The sequence below is a fragment of the Dromaius novaehollandiae genome, chromosome 1 (assembly GCF_036370855.1).
Source record: "Dromaius novaehollandiae isolate bDroNov1 chromosome 1, bDroNov1.hap1, whole genome shotgun sequence".
In the NCBI taxonomy this organism is placed as follows: domain Eukaryota; kingdom Metazoa; phylum Chordata; class Aves; order Casuariiformes; family Dromaiidae; genus Dromaius; species Dromaius novaehollandiae.
In genome coordinates this window covers 94,560,454-94,580,880 of record NC_088098.1, presented here as the reverse complement: position 1 = coordinate 94,580,880, position 20,427 = coordinate 94,560,454, and the positions used below count along the sequence as shown (strand labels likewise).

Genomic DNA, 20,427 nt, shown 5'->3' with positions numbered 1-20,427 from the left:
GCTGTGCTGTGCTGAAGGCTTGTAGCCAGTATCTTTCCTCCCTCTAGGGTTTGAGGGATTAGTAGAACTAGTTGCCAAGTAAGGTGACATACAACACGCAGGATCCACATGGTCTGGCCCTTGCTGCTTAGGTAGGTGGTTCCTCTTTAGTTTTTGCACTGCAGCAGTTGTTGAGCCTTGTAAAATGATGTATTTCATTAAATCTTGCTTTACAAAGTTTGTCAGGCAATTTTTTTTCTTCATAAAGTTCATCAGTGATCCATAGCAGTGAATGCATTGCCAGTAGTAGGCCCCAAAAAAGCAAGTTATTTCATCTTTTAGAAAGAATGCAAGTATAAGAGTTCAACAGGGGCTGCTCAATTAAATGAATGTTGTTTGCCATGAATAACTAGAAAATACATTTCTCAAATCAAATTCCAACAGTATGTTTTTGTAATCAAGTCCCTAACTATGTCATGTCCAACAGAGCAGAAGCTTCACAGGCACTATCAAAGCTAGATGCATCAGGAGAAATTAGGCACTTAAATGCCTTACTGTGTGCCAAAGCCCAGTGTTGAGGGGGTCACTGGTATTCCTATGGCCTTCACTTAACCTTTTAGCATAGAACTGAACCCAGGTCTCATGCTGCCTGCTGAGTGCTGAAATTGGTGAACTTCAGGATAAAATGGGGACACCCTAATCATTGCCCTTTGGGGAGAGGAGGGTATGTGCAGTTAGATCAGGCTTATCAGAGAAGGTCTCCCAGCCTGAGAGGAGAAGGATTCCCTGTTTTGGGGATCTTGAGGGAGCTTTTGCATGAAATAGGTGCTGAGCAGGTCAGCAATGCCAGGCCTCAGGCAGACAGCTCACACTCAGCCTCAGGAGTGTGGGTCCACCCCTGGAAATGCAGCCAGAGGGGAGTTTGGGTGCTCAAAGGGTGCAGCAGAGGTTCTGAAAATGTCAGTGATGGCCAAGGGATGGGTGTAGGAGGCATCAACAGCAGAGTGTAGGGACGTTACCTGCTTCTTGTGCATTGAAACCTCATTGCAGAAGGATCTCTTACTATCACAGTTTAATTTATTTTAGGAATGCAGAGGGAAAAGGTTCATGATGTGTTCAACGTTCCTGATGAAAATATTTTAAGACTTCTTTCTCTGTGTAACAATCTTGACTGTTACCAGCTCCTTCAGCTAGAGTCTGCATCAGCGTGAACACAATTTCCATGCATTGTTTCAGTCTGGAAATGAAACAATTTTCATTAATGGAAACCTGGTTCTCAAGCAGAACAATTAGACCCACTTCAGGTTGAAAAAAGATAAAAGCATGCTAATTTGGATGGAGGACTCTTCTTTCAAGGCAGCCAATTGAGTCATCAGTCTGCCACCCACCTGACCGTCTGACAGGTAATTAGGAGATAGTCCTCTTTTTGTGTGGAGTGTGTGCGTAAACCTCCACACACTGGTGTCACTGCCCATTGGGACTTCCAGGGGAAGGAGCTAGTCAGTGGCAAAAGAGCGAGGAGAGCACATTTGTCAGACTGTGCCCAATGAACTGATCTGCATTTAGATTTAGCTTAGGATTTTTGTCTTTTAACAGCTACCTGAAGTTTTTGGCAGTAAAGTCATCATGACAGACCTGGGCTGCAAAAAGCCCAGTGACTGCACTGTTTCCAGGCTACTCAGCGTCGTGGAGAGCGAACTCCAGGCTGGCAAAGACAAAGGCGACCCCACAGAGAAACAGCTCCAGGTTGTCTTGGAGGATGCTACGCTCTGGCAGAGATTCAGGGAAGTCACTAATGAGATGATCGTGACCAAGAACGGCAGGTGAGTGATCGCCTCAGCCTTGTGGGCTAAGTGTAGACAACAGCCTGAGGGGGGTTAAGAGCCGTAATAACAAACGCTGTGTGTGCAGGGTAGAGAGAGTGCTGTGAGGAGCATGTAACAGTGCTGTTACTGCAGCCTCCGAGTCCCCTAAAGACGGCGTATGAACAGAATGGGGTATTGCTGCTCTGTTTTGGTCACTGCTAAACCGTTCCTGCCACCCTTTATTCCTGCCTGTGAAACATGCTGGAGAAATATATTGATTGACTTAAGGTTGCACGAAAAGGGAATGTCCAACAGGGAATGAATGCTTTCTCAAAACCTTTTGGATCACTTCTTGTACCAGTAACAATCAGCTTTCATTAGCAGGTCCTTGCCCATAGACCTCAAATTAGCATTCAAAAGCAGATCAATGTTGTTATATCCAGTTGTAGATACTCTAGTCTCTGTGGCCTTGGGGGTAAACAGCCCACGCACGCAATCTGTTCTAAAAGGAGTATATTACATCTGGGCCCTGTGTGGCATGTGTCCATATTTGCATGGTCCCACAAGTGTTTTGCTCCATATTTGTTGCTGGTGCCCTTAGAAACCAGTGCATATTATTGCTCAATCCACAGGGCTTTAGGAAGGCAAAATATTGTAATTTAAATGGATTGCATATTTTACTATTTGCTGAGAACAGAAAGGCGTAGGAGAGGGGAGTACAAAACCTAGAGGGAAGAACGCTAATTCTGTACCAGGCACTGGCTTGGAGGAGGCTCTCCAGAGAGGTTCTGCTCTAAACTGGGCTGATAAGAGTCCAGTTCATAACGAGCAGCTACTAGAGTAAGGTTCACCTGTTCATTGGTACTAAGGTTTTTATTTAATCTGTCACCACCACCACCACACATGCACATGTTTCTTTTGCAAGACTTTACAGAAGATCTGCCTAAGAGAGAGGAATTAAAAGAGACAAGGAGAAAGATCTACTCATATGGTGTGGCTTTTATCAATTTTGCAGAAAGAGACTTTGATCCAACAGAATGGTTGGACAATATTGTTGTTGACTGTAGTTTGACAAGAAACATAGGGTGATGGCAGTTAAAGAGAAAAAATCTGGTCTATTAGCTCAGCCAGGTTATCCCCTTGTGAGAACAGCTACATTCCCAAAATGTCAGCTCTTGGCCAGCATGGCCTATTGTCACTCTTATTCCTCCTAATGACCTATAAGGACAGACATCTCTCCTGTTGAGGCTCTCTGTACACTCAGAAGCTGCTTTTGCTTCATTTAAACTGCTTTAAAAATTGTTGTTAGGCCAGAACAAACTTCTGAGTGGACTTTCACTTAGTATAAGGGTACTTAAACTGGCTCATCAGCATAAGTAAAAAAAACTGAAGTAAGATAGGCTTACCTCAAATTGATTAAATGGGTCCAAAGAATAACACCTTTACCTAATTTTTTTTCAGTTTCTTCACTCTCAGCTAATGTAAACTATCATTGCAGCTGATACTATTTCTCACTAAAATGTCTAGATGAATGTGTAGATATAATCTTTTCATGATGGTGAAAAGGGAATCTATCATTATTTGCATGTGCCTGGTTACTTTTTATTTGATTGTGGGAGCTTCCTTATTTTCCTTCTTTCTAAACTTTACACTCCTTATCAGCTTTATCCTATTTTTTCTAAAGCCAATGACAGTTCTATTAATGCTAATGGGGGCAGGAACAGCTTCTTTCTCTATGATCAGATTACAGCAATCTCAAAATACAAAATTCTTAAAACATATTACACTATGTCCTCTGCATACATCCTTACAACAGTTATTGTACTACTGGGGACTACGAAGAAGGCTTGCATTTCTGAAAGCATCTTCTGTTACAAATGCATCAGTGCACCAAAAAAAAAAAAAAAAAAAAGAAATATAGACAGTGTTCTGCAGCAAAATCCCTCCCGAGAACTCCAAGCGTATGCGAAGGGGATGAGCACTCCAATGAGTGCTGAGTTTTTGCAGGTTCAAGACTTTTCAGTGTGTGTCTCCAGAGGGATTCTCGAAAGAACATGATGTTAATTTAATTCTGCTGATGCTTAAATCAAATAGAACTAACTCTTGCAGAAGGATATATGAGTGCTTTTGAAAACTGCATCCTGAGAGTAACAAGAAAAGGCAGTATAAACTTCCGTGTGAAGAAACTAAGACAGTTTGTGTGGACACAATGTTAGCAAAAATCACAAATTAAATTGAAGGCAGATTCAGGAACATCCCAGAGAGTGTAAGGCTGACTGACTAGCGATCCTGAAGTATAAAACTCTAGCGTGCACAGTTCTAGCTACTTGTGTCATTTGTAGTTGGTACTGAGGGCTACCAAAATGTCATAATTAGATGAAAAATTTTACATAAATTACAGGAACTAAGTGTCTATGCTCAATGGCAAACCAGAAAATTCAATGTTAATATTTAGATATGCCTCCAATGCTGTATTATAAGGGCACTCTAGTGCCCTTCATCACTTGCCATAGCAATACACATAGGTATGTAGAAAAGTTGGATATATTCTGAACAGAACAGACCCTAGTGAAATTAAACCACATCCTCTAAAGCAAAAAACATCCCAATGGGTGTAACTGTTGCTGTAAAGTTGATATGGTGAGAATCACTGTTTTTTATTTTACTCATGTTTATCTTATTCAGTCTCAGCCAGAAAACAGAGTTTAAATATTGAAATGCAAATTGTTTTCTGTCTTAGTGTTTATACTGTATCAGCTGACACTTTGCAATTTGTGTTATTCCCTGGCGTCAGGGAGGTTCCACTAGTCCCCTTTGCATAAGGGGAAAATCTGTGGTGGATCAATGCAGACAAGCACATTGATTTTTAAATGCTAGACTTTAACACTTTCATCATTTGTGTGAGGTCACGTGTATACCTACCTGAACACTGATACAAAAAGTCTGACTGAAAAAATTTTGAAAAATGATCATTTGTCATGCTAAAAGAAAGACAAAGCACTTGATTTTAACATCAAAGCAACTTAATCAATGGAACAAGTGATGTGGTGGATTTTCCATCATGACAGTCTGGACAGTCAAGCCATGGTGGCCCAAGTGAGTTGGGAATTGCAGTTTGTGAGTAGGGATTAATACACGGAAGGTCTGTAACGTGTTATACAGGAGGTTAGAGTTCATGATGATTCTTTTCTGGCATTAAAAGTTTGTAGATCTTTTGGGGATAAACTCAAGCCTCTCATTAGAAAGGCAGCGAAGCTTGGATTGTGGGCAGGGGATTTAGCAATGTACATGTGACATATAGTTCTGAGAAATCTAGTGAAATTAAATCTTAATGTTGATTAATTTTCCCCTTTACTCTCAGTTCAGCAAACAATGCAAGTGTGTTGCTTTGAAGACTGACTGTAGGGGGAGCTGGGGGTGCAGGGAGCAATGCAACTGTACTTTTATCACATCCCAGTTCAGTAGCTGCATGAGGTTGTCGTTCCAGTCCACAGATTCAATCCAGTGCAGCCTGGTCAGAAGTACAGAGACATTAAATTAAATGTAGCATAAAAATCCTTGGCTGAGCTGCAATCTTGGAAAGACGTACAGAATCATGATCTTTCTAAGTGTTGCATTGGTCCTGTATCACCAAAGTATTTATATTAGATGATTTTTTTTTCTTGGTTCCTGTGTTTTTCTGTGAGCAGAAGGTGATGAACGTGTACAGCAAGAGCTGTTTAAAGGTGTCCAGAAAGGAAGGGCGAGAGGGAGGGGGATGTGGTGGGCTATAGCAGATTGATTCAGCGATCTGAAGTTGGGGTCCACTGGGCAGTAGGTCTGCGTGGGCAGACTTTTGGTGTCCCTGGAGAGAGCCTGAAGTTTGAATTCCCCTCCTGTGAATGTTGCACGAGTCGTACTGCTACCTAACTAAGCCTAAAGGTTTATCCTACCTTAGCTCCATGGCCATGGGCCTCAGGCAATTGTTGTGGTTGTTTGGTGTAACCAATCTCTCTGTATCGTAGGGAGCTTGAAGATGCATTGGCCTGTGAATAAAAATCTGGCCTGGTCCATGACAGTTGCTGGGAGAGGGAAGAGGTCAATATGGAGGTCTCTGGGGCAGGGCATCTCGTAGTTGTGTAGGAAGAACGTAGGAAGTGAGATACAGCAGCTATAATAATCCTCCATTGTAACAACGCATATTCCTTGACAACTTAAGAAACATAATGAATAGGATATCTTTGGGAGACAGCTCTCTTCATCTCCCTTTTCCTAGTTCCTGAAACTGTGGGAGCCCTTCTAACTCCATTGCTGTAGGCTTTTTCAGGTACCGAAATGTCTAAGTCCCAATATCAATATTTGCTTTTTATTCTGCTGTTTAGGGAGTATTTCTATTGTCTGAATCTATTTCCTAAAGCCAGATAAGGGTGTGCTTTTATATTATATTATACATCTCTGAATGAACTGTGTCCAAAAGCACATTCAAAGCTATGTGGTGCAGATCACAAATACTGGGACAAAGAGAAAACTGCTTTTTGGGAACTGCTGCAAATGTCCTTTACTAAAGAAAAAATAATAATTAGAAGGGAACTGAGAAAAGCTGTCATTGTACCTTTAAGCTCAGAAGGATCTATTCAAGAAAAAAATGTTTCGAAGTACTTTCCCAAAACTAAACAAAGACAGGTTTTCAGTTTTAAGTGCACAAGATGATGGGAAGGCTAGATGATACAGGTTTTAGGGCATAGTAATGGTCAGCACTGTATCTAAGGTGGAACTAAAAGCCAAATAACCTATCTTAATTAAGCTGATGAGCAGAGTGAGAGATGGAAGGATAGGACCAAATTACTGAGAGAACTGCCAAGTGCAGGTCTAACAGCAAGTATTTTAACCAGACTTACCAAGCTGGAGATTTACCCAATGATAGTAGAACAGCACATGAATACTTGTATTTAAGAAAGGGGAAAATGTGTTTCAGCTAATTACAAACTTTTTAATATATCCCTGTAGTAAGAGTTGAGGATGCATTCTGAAGGAAAGGATAATTAAATGTATGGAAGACAATGGAATATGAGATAAAAGACAATTTACTACCTTTAAGTCATGCCAAACTAATCCGATACAACACTGATAAAGGAAATATATATTTTTAGGTGAAGAAAATGAAGTAGACTTGTTATGGCATTCAGAGTGGTGCTATCTGGAAACCGTTACTCAAATGGGAGATGATGGGGATTAACACAAGGTCCATAGGATGTACTGCAATGGAGGAGGAGGAAGTGCTGGACTTCCTCCAGGCCTGACCTTAGAATTCTCTTTTTAATACTTTCATTAATAATCTTGGCACAAAAAATAGGAGTGAGTAAATGAGATTAAAAAAAGAGAAGAGCAGAAGTGGCAAAGTTGAGCAAGCTATACCCCAGAGCTGCAGTTGCCCATCTCTGGCTGCTAAGCTTGGTATCCAGGAGCTTCATTAGTTGTTAGTGACAAAAGAGACTGAGAAGATGACCTGGACTATCAGTCCATTGAAGGATGATTGAATGCTATCAAAGTAATAAAACTAATGTAAAAGGAAATGTGATTTGAGGACACATCAGGCATTTCCAGAGAGAAAGCAAAAAAACCTGCTATAGTTCAAAATAGGCTGGAAGGACTGTATTCTGGATATATGGATGATTGAATTACAGTTCTTGTATGATCTTGCACATTTAAAAGACATTAATTCCATTGGAAACTTGTACAGAGACAGGAGTAATGCAGATGATGAGAGGAATGAAGAGCTTTTAGTTTCCTTTCATAAAATAAATCCTGGCTTACTTAGCTTAGCTCACAAACGCTATGGAATATCACCATCCCTCCAAAGGAAGGGAGAAAAACCTTCCTGTAGGAGTAGTGTGGTCAAAATATCTGACAGGCGTCTGAGTACCTGACTGGGATTGTGTCCTGAGTGCTTATGGTTGCAGGATGATTCTAGGGTATATATCCAGCCTGCTACTAGAATCAGACAAAATGGGACTTGGTCACTGGACAGAGTACGGGATGCAGGTGGGGACTGAAGCACCAAAGAAGTGCAGTATATCATAGGATTCTGCAGTTAATGCAGTTAATCTGTGCTTCAGCTCACCTTCTCAGTCACTTTCAACTCTGTTCAACCCTGTTCATGCCTTCTTGTTTCACACCTGAGGATGTATTTGGCATATCTAAATCCCATGAACTCTGCTGACACTGTACACAGTGCATAACTTAAGCATGTTTGTTCATAAATCTTTGCATGATCAAGGCCTTAGTGCCCTACTTTAGAGATAATATTTATTTTATTTTGATCACTTGGACAAGAATGTGTCAAATGAAGCATTAAGCTTTAACAGACTTTCCTTCAGCGAGGGAGAGAGGGGGAGGGAGGTGGTTTTTCACTTTGAGCTCATCTGTGAGTGTCTGGCCACGAACATACTGAAGAGTCTTTCAAAACCAGATTCCAGTGGTCTCTTCCTTTTCTGTTTCCTGAACAGGCGGATGTTCCCTGTCTTAAAGATCAGCGTATCGGGCTTGGACCCAAATGCTATGTATTCCTTCTTGTTGGACTTTGCCCCGACCGATGGCCACCGCTGGAAGTACGTCAATGGAGAATGGGTGCCAGCTGGGAAACCTGAGCCACCAAACCACAGCTGTGTCTACATCCACCCAGATTCTCCCAACTTTGGGGCCCACTGGATGAAGGCTGCCATTTCCTTCAGCAAAGTCAAACTTACCAACAAGCTCAATGGGAGCGGGCAGGTATGGCCTCATGTTTCCCCATGCACCTCTTGGCTTCAATTGCAAGCACCTACCAATCAAGAAATATCAAGGGTGCATTTATGTAATTATAGAGGCCCTTACAGGCCTCTTCACCCACAGATGCCAATTATTCTCTGGAGGCCAAATGTAAACAGGAATAAACAGGCCTTAATTGGCACTTTCAGATTTTAATGGACTTCTTGATGTTAAGAGAGACAGAGTGCTGTGGTTTACTTAATCATCAGGGGGCTTTTCAGAGTTGGTCTTGCGTGCTGGGGTTTTTTTACATAGGACTTCAGAGAAGGGGGAAAAATGGTCATGGGTATTAGGTTTTTGTTGTGTTCCCCCATGTTGTTTGGTGTAAGTGGAATGTTGGCAGGAGTCAGATAGCAGAATAAAAGGCTGCTCCTAAATGAAATAATTACTATGTCTGCTTCTGCATCATGATAATTATCAATATTCTATTGAATCCGCTTTGGCCTTTGGAAAGAAACCACATGTACCAGAAATAAGTGACTTTCTCTTTGAACCCCTTAACAATGCAAACAGGAAAATTAGTTTTGTTTCGTCTTTTATTTTTGATGATGCATGTGAAGGTAAAATATTGCACAAGATCTTTTGTTTGCTTGTTTGTTTTGTACAAAACTCCTACATTGGATGATACTTGTCAGCCCATAATCAATTTCTTTCATGTAAATATATGTTCTCTACCCATTATTTCTATTAGGTTTGTGAGGTACCTACACAAGCCTAGTACCCTTATTAGGTAGGAAATTATCTCCGTTTTTACAGACTGGAGAACAGAACAGAAAGATGACCTGACTTTTTCTAAGGTCACACATGGAAGCGGCACATAAGAGCTATTGTGGAGCATAAAACAGGATCTGAATTTGCCAAGTACTGGTCCTGCATCCAGGACCTCAGGAGAGTATGCACTGGGGAAAGGGAGGAGAAGCTGCAGAAAACCAATCTGAAACGTCAAACAGGCCGTAGGAAAAAATAAGGGAGCCAGATGTGTATACACCGTTAAGTGCAGAGGAAGAAAGAAAGCAAGGGAGGAAAAACTGAAGGGGAGACAAACCAAACAAAAGTCACTAAGTGGTAAAGGACTGGCACTCTCCTTGTTTTCTTTTGAAATGTAGACAACAGTGTTAAGGTAAATCGTGTCCCCGTTCTGTGCTTCAGCTTCCCCTCCTGTATTGTTGTTAAAAAGTAATAGCTGACTAACAGTGCTTTAGGCTAACAACTGTGTTATACCAGAAGCACATATAATGTGCACAGCACTTTCCAAAATATGGATATTTTTAAACATCTCTTTCTCACAGTAGGGAGAATTCAGCAACGTAGTAGGCTTCCTGAAGAAGGCATGGTGTAGAATTGGTGCTATTCACAGCTTTTAATGCCAGGTCACAGAAACATCTGCCAAGACTTCTGTAGGTACACTTCATTGTGCCCAGAAAGACGGGCTAGGTGACTGCTCTAGTTCCTTCTTGGCCCTTTTTCTTGTGATAGCGCTTCTGAGTCTTTCAGATAATAGAAGTGGGACACAGGTTGTTTTTTAACTGCTTGAACAGCCTCTAGAGAAGCAGAAGCCCATTAATTTGAAGCCCTGAGCTGTTAACGCAAATATTCGCTACTGCTGCTGTATCAAAAGCTTTAAATGCAAGTCCAGTGAAGTCTCACCCTGTTCAGCGCTGTGGCTCATCAGAAAGGAGGAAGGAATCTGCCCTCAAGAACCACAAACTGGGGAGGTTTAGCAGTGACATTTGGCCTGTTACAGAGCCAGAGGGAAAGAGCAGCTATGGGATTCCAGAATGGTATTGGGGTCTGTCTGTCTGTGTTTTGTTTTCTGCAGATAATGTTGAACTCCCTGCATAAATATGAGCCTCAGGTACACATAGTTCGTGTAGGAGGCCCCCACCGGATGGTGATGAACTGTTCCTTCCCTGAGACTCAGTTCATAGCTGTGACTGCCTATCAAAATGAAGAGGTAGGCGGGTGCCACGCTGTGCTCTTGGTCATCACTGATGAGATATATCAAAAGCTTATTAACTACAAGATAAACATATGCCAACAGGCAGACCAGTTGTTATCTTATTTCCCCATTAGTCCTGCAGTATCTAGTCCTGCTCTATCTAGTCTAATGCTCTATCTGGTCTAATGGTCTCTTGTCTTTCTGGAGTAGAATATTATTTAATCCAGTGTCTGTTTGCACTAGTAAGCCAGATTTAATTTAAATAATCTGCCACTGCTATCCCAGACTTGTCCATCTGTCCTGGCATCCCAACCTCTTACCGAAAGAAACCTACAGTCAAGACCAATATCTTTATAACTCGTATGATTGCAGAATAGCACATCATTCCATGGGAAAACTTTTGCACAGCACCAAAATTGTAATAAGGGGATGCTTTGGAGTGTGACCATTGCTAACTCATATCCCTCATCTCTTAGCTATTGTTGCTGTGTTTGACTTTGTAAGAAATTCAGTGTATAAGCTGTCTTGAAAGGGTCCATCATATCACAGAATGTGCCAGATTAGACCATGCTGTTAGGCTGCCCCTGTTAGTGTTCTGCCTGTGGCACTGATCAGTGTACAGTGCCCTGCAAAAAGCAGAGTCCCTTACAAGCAGCCCTGGATAACATAATGTGTGGGGATATATTTATATATTTTGTTTGGTTAACAAGACAGTGCCACTTAGTGAGCTCTGGAAGATGTTTTGTCAAGTCTCTATTCCCAGTTGTCTTCACTAATATGCCTTGTTTTTTGCAAACTCAAGATAACAGCTCTCAAAATCAAGTATAATCCCTTTGCCAAAGCCTTCCTGGATGCAAAGGAAAGGTGAGTTCTGCTTCTTTTTTGTTTTGGTAGCATTTTGCTGCTGATATGGTTAAAACTGTGGCAGCACAATGTGAAAGATCAATGATGTAACTTAGTCTCATTTCTGCTGTCCTAAATCCAGAGTCACTCCACTGAAATTAGTGGGGAGGCTCTCTATATAACTGTTGCCACAATCTGTTCTGAAGTGGGTGAGTAATCTCTGGAGGATCCTACGACTTAGTACTGTCTACACAGACAGCCTGAAATGAGACAGTGCGAATTTCCCCAGTAATGTTACACTTCACCCATACATTGTATTTACACTCCAATTAATCCCATGATTTGATACCTCAGGGAGAATAAATGGTAATTGCAGATGTCAGAAAGCAGAAAAGCAAACTGAAGTGAAATTGCACTGTAACCGTAATGTAACTACACTGCTATTATTAAACTTGTATGACAACGTGTGATATGTTTGTTAAAAGTAATTCCATAGGAGATCACTATATAAGATGTCAGAGATGCTTCTGTCATCAGAAACAAATTGTTGTTTAATTATCTTTCAAAGTTTTACTTGCATCATCCATGCTAATGCAGTGTAGCTGTTCTATCTCCACGATCTAGTAGCCGAACTGGCCCTGGGACCATATGGAGGTTTATGAGCCTAGCATAGCCTTTAAAAAGGGCATATCCAAATCATGGATTCCAGTCTGTAATTGTAAATAAATCTTTTCTGGACCAGCTCAGTTTTCTGCCATGCGATGTGCCCCACATGTCTGCAGGAGAACCTGTTTCTCTTGCCAGCCTCCTGATCGCAAAGGAGGCTGCTGAGTCTCAGCCCCAGGGTTTGCTGACTGGGGAAGGGGAGTGCTGCCTTGGACTTGCCTGGCTGCGCAGGAGGCAGGGTCCTGCCCCGCTGCAAGTGGGGCTGAGGCTGGTAACGTGAGCAGGAAGGGTCCCCACCGGTAGATGCAGAATTCCAAGTTCAGCCCCTAAATTCAGCACAAACTTAGGAATGTTTTTTATGCATGTCACAAAACATAAATTCCTGCTCCCTTTATGGCAGAGTGCAGAAATAGCTACTGCTGCCTAGCAAGTGGCTAGATAGGGTGGAATTTCCTCCTTTTTGATTTAATTTTCTGTTTAATTTTTTTAGTGAATAATTTTCAGTTTTTGAGTTTCTTTCATAACTTCTCAATGAGAAGACTTACCACTGAATATTTCCCTTTCAGAAACCATCCAAAGGATGCTCCAGAAACAGTCTCAGAAGGTCAACATATGACATATTCTCACTGTAAGGTTTTTATTCATGCGTGCTGGAAGTGTTGTGTGGTATGATTGGCGCTGGGAACCTGGGACTTCCTTAACTGGATCAGACTAGTGCGTCATTGTGTCCTGAATCCTCTTGAGGAAATGGACCCTTAAAAGAAATGGTTGAAGAAACCTCATATTAGGAAATCATGTGACAGTTTTCCCAGAGGGATCATTTTTCTTATAATCCATTTTTTTTGATACTAGAGAAAATCCAGAAACAAGATGATGTATGGCATTTCTATGGTTCCCCAGCCTTTTTTTTTTTAAATATAATTTTGAATATTTTTGTCACCTATAAAATTAACTTTCACTGGTGAATAGCTCAGAAAAAAGAGGGGGAAGCAGAGGTTGTGTTCATTTGCATGATGGTCAGTTTTTCATTCACTCATTCTTTGACGTTGTGATTTGGTTTGTTTCCTGGTCTTGTTTTTGGGTATGGGTGTGGGTTTTTTGGTTGGTTGGTGGGTTTCTTTTTCTTTCTTTTTTCTTTCTTTTTTTTTTCTTTTTTTTTTCTTTTTTTTTGCCTGTCAGTTGTTCCATCTTGCAATCTACCTGGTATTTCTGAGGCACAGCTGATTCTGCAGGAAGGCTGGTTATTTCCTTTACTCTACTGCACTGTTCTAGTGCTATAATAGTTTTGTTCTCTCTTTCCCCTCAAAGTAGGTGGCTGGCTGATTTCCAACCCAGACACAATGTGTGCGTCAGGAAGCTCTAACTATCAGTACACCGGACCTTTGCCTCTGCCGGCTCCTCACGCTCCCCATGGCTGTGAGCGATATTCAGCCCTCCGAGGACATCGGGCTGCTCCGTACCCACCTTCATACATGCAGAGAAATCACTCGCCTACAGGTACAACTGTAATTTTTCTTTGCTTCCAGAGAACAGACACAATCAGTCTGACTGGCCCTTGTTTTACATTAGCATAAGCAGTAAACCAAGCAAGAGCTGAAGCTAGGAAAGAACATGAGTCTCTTTGTAACAGTCTGCACTGAACTCTGCACACCCAGAGTATATTTAAGGCAGCAAGCGCAGAAAACAAAAGGTACAAAGAGATAGGGACAAGAGATAGGGGCATTGTAACTGTTGGCTACAGATGAGAGTGAATGATCTTGCTTAAATTACAGCTCCCAATTACACAAAAATATCAGAATATTGCAGGCCTGCTTCTAATGTCATGTCACGAAGCAGTCGCCCTCTCAAGTCAAAGTAGTCCTTAGGAACATGGTAGGAGCTGACTTACAATGATGGTATTTTGGTATTGCCAGCATGTCTTTTGAGTCCCTTCCACTCTCTAGATCTGGGTGTGGAGTTTCAGAAATGGATTTTCCTTTGGTAGGAGGAAATTGGCTGGAAACAAGAGGGAGGATAAAGTAATGTGTTCTCTAATTATAATTTAGTAAGGCATCCTGTTTAGCTGAAATATTTCAGCTCAAAGTATAAGGCAACTTGTATCAAAACATTGTCAGTCATATGTCAGTCATTATTAACCAAAGACTATTGGTCAGACTTTTCCAAAATGCGTATCTTATGTCTATCATGCTATGTCTTCTCACATATCACATCTGAAATTACAATGGCACCTTGCTACTCCCTTAATAAAGAAGAGAATTTTGTCCTTTTACCTATGGTTAGGAACCTCTGTCAGCTGATAAGATTGCTTCCTCAGGCCTCCCTCCTTTTCTGTTGACCTAAGACAATGTCTCTGCAATAGTCACTGAGGATTTGTATTTCTCCCCCAAAGTGAATTTGTTGGAGAGCTCCAGCAATAATCTTCAGGTATTCCCAGGACATGACAGCTGGACTTTGCCATCCTCTCCACATGCTAATTTGCTTTCAGTGCCACACACCAAGGGAGCTGCCAGCCCTGGGCCCAGGTAAGGTTACAGGAAAATTACTGGTGTTAGGAGCAGTGAGGCTTGTAGGTATGAACAAAGCCTTATGACAATCCTGATTTTGTAACCACTTCTATATCTGCTGTACTATAGTGTGTGTACCAGGTACACAATCTTCCTTAGGCAGGTCATTTTGTCACCTCAATTCCCAACTGTAAAATGGGGATGGGACCATTTACCTGAAGGGCCTGCTTGCTAGTAACATTCATCTGTGTTACAAAAATGTGAAGCCCTATAGAAATATTAGTTACTAGTAAGTACACTCACTTGCTGATGTCCCTCCAGTCTGCTCTCTTGTATAGAGTATCTCAAGAAAGGAAGCCTTCCAGAGGTAATATTTCTGCACAGAGGTCAGCTTGACTATTGTAGTTTTAGCCTTTCTTATCATGCTTATTAATATGCATATTGCACTTGCAGCATATAGGATGTTTCATCAGAACTGTGCTCTGGAAAATGATTAGGATAGTAAATGACTTTTTAGGAATAAAAAAGGAATTCTTCAGTACTGCTAAAAGATGCAGTAAGAACTTGATCTAAAGAAGAGGAAACAAACAGAGATCTAGTGTAGGAATGAGAAATAAGATGCCTGGCCCTGGAATAGAGTTATCCAGTATTGAAAGCTAGGACTTGGCAAATAGGAGTAGCCACAAAAATCCTAGCTTTGTCACCAGAGTGAGTGGTTTCACTCAGGGATAGGTTTCCAGGTGAGACTAGAGGAATGTAAGCCCCCATGGCTAGCCATGGTCTCCAACCCTTCTGCCACACCCACGCAGCAGAGGCAGGGAGCCACAGCGAAGATGCAGCACCACAAGGAGAGTCAGAAGGTGGGGACACCTGAGTAGGCTACTCCCCATCTGCAACCCCATGTTCCACATCCATTCATATCAAGTAATCCAAACCAGAACTAGGCTCTTCTCTCATGGCCTGATGTGGATGAGGGGGGAGAGGTCTCTGCACCCATTCATGTCTGAGCTGCACCTACCCTTGTGATTCACACTTATTTCCAAGCTTTAATAAGCATCCATAATTTAGTATGTGTCCCAAGTGCCCAATCTGAGATTGCACTGGACAGATCTTTCAGAGAAAATAATCATCTTCTGCTCCAGCTGAAATAAATGAGAGCTTTGCTTTTCCATAGCACTTCTGAAAATCAGGATCTTGGCATAGCCACAGAAAACTTGGGTGTCTAAAATTGGTGGACATTTTAAAACCAAAATATTTTTATCTCTGTGCTCTTTGCTAGTCCCTTGTGTAAAATGAGAATCTTATCCACATGCAGGGATGTAATGAAGTCTAATTCCTGATCCATTATAGACATATTGTTAATAGAGCAGTAAACAGTTCTGGGAGGGGCTGAAATTTAGACCCATCAGAATCAATTAATTAACAAGGACATCCCTTCTTTCTTCCCAAAATAAATTCACACATTTCTTGTCTAATTTGGGTGCCAGGAAAGTCAGTTGAAATTATTTTAAATGTAAACATTTACAAAAAAGATTTTTAAATCTTGAAACTCACATTTATTTATTTGCTTATTTTTCTCCATGCCTCTCTCCAAGCTCACCAGGTCTATCTGTCCTTGATGGTTTTTCAGTTAAGATCTCCAAGGCTGATCTAGTTCAGTAACCTGATTCAGATAGCAATTCTTTACCAGATAATGTACGTGACTGTACCAGAGCAAATCTTGTGATGGGGGAAATGTTTTGAAATAAGCCATTCAATTTCTACTGCTTTTTTTTTCTAGCCATTACCCCTGTCTGTGGACAGTGAGCAACAGTGCTGTAAATGTTGCCAACCCAGGGAATGAGGTGAACAGTAGCCCTTCAAGCATGTTCCTAAGGGGTAATGTCCCTTTACCCACTGGATCTTCATCAGTCCAAATCCCTCTGCAGGGAACAGTCTCTGGCAGCATGGAAACACAAGGGGAAACCGCTCTAGCCAGACTAGCCGACTCTGCATGGACATCCTCACACTCCTTTTAATGGACAGGCAGCTCACGAGGGAAGCTCAGCCAAACAAGACTGACGCAAGCAGCAAAGGACCCCCCAGACTTGCATCTCAGAGCAGGGATGTGAATGCAGAAAGCCAACTTTATCAAGCATCACTTTCCATAATGTGCCTCTTGAGTGCCAGAGAAGCCAAGACGCGTAATGCAAAGGCAGGAAATGTTAGAGGAGCCAACTTATTAACGTAACCTTTCTGCATCATTCAGGATGATGACCAGAAAGAATCTTTATAGTTATCTTTGCTTCTAAATCACATCAAAAAAGGTCAGACACATGAGTCTCAATGAAGCAGACATGGCAGCTGGATATTTATGTGTCTTTTTTTAAAGAGTACTTTCTGTAATTAAAGGCCAAGTCCAGGGAAACTGTGAGCAAGCTCCCCATATGTAGCTTGAAGGGACAGCACTGCTTTCAAGACATGCAGAAAGCAGAATTTTTCACACAAAGGTTCACACAGTACCTGAAACTAGATTCTTCAGGGGATGAAATTACAGCCTGCCACCTTCATGCCATCTGCATACAGTATTCCTTGTCCCCTTCCCTTCTGCAGCTCCCATGTGCTCTTTGTATGCTATATAGCAGACACACTCCAGCTGAGAATGTGGCTGCATTGTAGCAGCAGGTGGAGGGCATCTGATATAGCATTTATAATCTAATGTGAAGGTCTTGGAAATGGAAAGTTTCAGTGTTTTACTATATATGTGTAAAATATGGGTGGAGGGAAAAGAGTAACAAAAAAGATATTCAGGTTGCAATTTCCACTTTGCTTCAGGTACAGAGTACAAATAAAATGTGAATTAATGCGTTTGTACAAATAAAATGTGAATTAATGCGTTATTATGGTTCCAGTGCCTTTCTGAGATTTAAACGCATGCACCTAACAGCCTGTGAAGGAACTGAAAACATCGTAGCCAGAAGCAAGTGGAGAGGACAGGAATTTTCTATTCCTCCATCTGTGCCTAGCTGCCTGATATTGGGCATTTATCTGTTTGTGCTTTTCTGTTTCAGCTTTTTATTTTATTTTTTTATTATTATTTTTTTTTAAACTTTCCCTCTCCAGGTTACAGCTTTTCCTTTCCTATCTGTATGCACAACCTCTAGCCTTGTGGAGGCTGATCCTGTCTGGGATATCTAACCACTGGTGTATGGCAAAAAACAATCCCCCCCCCCCCCCCCCCGACCTTCCTTGTCCTCTCGCTCACCTCCTCAGGCAAACCCCAGCAAGTTCTTTCACTGGCAAAAGCCAGCTTATGGGCTTGCTTTGCACTGCTGCTAGTCCCTGGCATAAGGAAGCAAGCAAGCAGGAGCAAACCTGAAACCACAAGCTGCAGCCCGCTTCCCCTTGGTCTGGCTGAGCCCTGGCCAGCAGGTCACTGTCTGCAGCAAGGGCTATTTTCTCACCTTTCCCCTCAGGTGAGGACTGAGGGGACAGGCCTTGCCACAGCAAAACAGAGAGACCCAGGCACTGGCAGACATGGTGTGTGTGTGTGGAGGGGAGCATGCAGAAGGCTGCAGTTTGATCCTTTGCAGGTTTTTTGTTTTGTTTTGTTTTGTTTTGTTTTGTTTTGAAAAGGGGCAAGGGGGAAGTTAGCTTGTAGATATGGCCGCATCTGTATAATGGCATGCTCCACAGCAGTTCTGTTTGAAAAGTCAGGAGTAGTGGTAGCGGCTGGAGAGACAACCCTCTGAGAGGAAAGCCCTAGCATGCGTATAGAAGAGGTTTCTGCAAACCTCCTCCACGCTGGTGTGTCTGCATGGGTGTTCCTGCTTCTGACAGATATGGTGATGTTCCTCTGTGACACCTCAGCTATACTCTTGAGTATACACTCATTACATATGTGTATCTATACATTTATACTGTGTACTGAGTGTAAGGGCACTGTTTTATTTTGGATAGTCATTAGGAGGGCAGCACCAAGGAGGAACAGGTTTTCAGTCAGGTCATCAAATGTGTATCTATTTGGTAGACTTGCTAAGCTGCTCTTCCATACGCCGGTACCTGGGCCCTGAACCATGCTCTTGCGGTGCTCTTGGTGTTTATGCAGCTCCCTTGGTTCCCCCCACCTGCCCTCTTAGATTTGCTGCAGGCAAGATGAGGTGCCGGGATGCACTCAGGAATGCTGCTAGTTTTACTGGTGTGTGCTGCTAGCACCTAGAGCAGAGCCATGCAGTTGTTTCAGATGTGCAGCTCTTGTTAACAGAGACATTGGGCAAACAGGAGTTGATAGCAGAGGGTGAAAAGCTCTGTGGCCTACTATCAAGCTAATCATTGCCAGTTCTGGCTTTAAATCTTCTTTTCCAAACTCTGTCAATAGCTCAGTGATAGAGTTTCTCCATGTTGTCTTTCTCTGCCTTGCAGCCAGAAATGTAAGTAGGTGTTTTTCTCAATAATAGCTCTGCTTTACAGATGAGGTTTATTAACTAACTTATGCTACCCTCTTCTGGCTGTTCAGCTCTCCACACACACCACAGATCACCGCTGAGTCTACATGAGATTACTATAGATGCTAAAAAGGCAAGCAATGACTTTTTAGCGTTCCAGGATTTGCTATGCTTTCCTCCCATTTAATGAGTCAGATAATTTGTTAGTTTTCCCATAGATTGCATTTCTGTAATGAAAGGTTGATCCTAAGAAGTTATGTGAACTTCATTTTTATTTCACAAATAAACAAGCTAGGAAAGAGTGCAGTTAGCTTTCCTGATAGCTCTGTAGGATTGAGAGGATAAAAAAAAGGATCGAAAGGAATAGGCAGGGCCCTTTTTTCTGCCTTAGCACTGTAAGAGTAGTCATGATTCACACCACAGAAGGCAAAAAGTTCTGCGGTCTTTGAAGCAAATGTAGTTTCTGTCATCACAGAGAATCCCATTTAGCTAAAGCCTGAGAAATGAAATGGAGAGAGAAAAATTACCCCGGGCTCTCTCGCTACCTAAACCCCTGCTGCTTGGATGTTGGCTTTGGGAATCGCTCTCTATCTTGGCCAGGTCCCTTCTGAGGAGCAGCAGGAGCACTGGAGCAAGCTTTACCCACTTGTTCTTTAGAGAAAATGCTGTTTTAAGTTTACAGACCCTTCTTTCCCAGGGCAGTGGAAGTCCCTGCAGCACAGTAATGGGTCATGGCGCTCACTGCACTGTGCTCCCTTGGGCAGCAAATTTCCTTAAACTGTGTATAAACCATTGCTCCCACAACAAACAGTATTTTAGACCTGGATTTGCCCCCATAGTGCCCTCATTCCCCTTAAGGCTTATGCTTGCCATTAAAGCCATACAATAATCATTTCTGCCTGCACATTTCACCGGTCGCTATAAACAATAGCTGAAACTGCAGCAAGGTAACAAAGCAAAAAGCCAGTTTATATATTATATTTATATATTCTGGCAATATTGTATGTGTAGTCATTTCTCGATTTTTGTGCAAGAGAAATAAAGTCACAGACTGGAAAAGCTGGAGCTGCTCTCACGTCTCTAGGGTAAATATACTACCTGACATTACTGTTAGTTTAAATTGACTGAATTGTGCTGAGTCTCTTGGACCATGAAGTACAGTAGGTTTTACTATCACTGAGCAGGAAAGCCCAGGGGCACGGACTGCAAGGGAGACGTGCTGTACTTGTATCGATCACATTTCTACGATCTCCCTATCGATCACGGGACAACTAGAGGGCAAGGATGCAGCAGCATGCCCCGGCACGGATCTTCATGTAATTACACAAATAAACCATTTCTTTTACATTTCTGCATTAACACTGTATACAGCTAACAAATGCACGGTTGCAATGTGGTTTGTGAGACATCACATTTGACCAGAACAAAAAAAGGAAAAAAAGGAGAGGAAAATAGTAAAAGTATAAGATCAAAAGGGTAAA

General features: G+C 42.0%; 1 protein-coding gene across 1 annotated transcript; it reads left to right on the top strand.

Annotated features, from left to right (window-relative positions):
- The first annotated feature begins 1,576 nt into the window (after nt 1-1,576).
- Nucleotides 1,577-17,376, top strand: TBX19 (T-box transcription factor 19). The gene is made up of 8 exons (XM_026112304.2): nt 1,577-1,802; nt 8,270-8,534; nt 10,390-10,524; nt 11,312-11,373; nt 12,585-12,646; nt 13,327-13,515; nt 14,408-14,540; nt 16,303-17,376. Exons 1-8 carry the CDS (start codon nt 1,606-1,608, stop codon nt 16,538-16,540), a joined length of 1,281 nt encoding a protein of 426 aa, XP_025968089.1. The 5' UTR covers nt 1,577-1,605; the 3' UTR covers nt 16,541-17,376.
- The last annotated feature ends 3,051 nt before the right edge of the window (nt 17,377-20,427 follow it).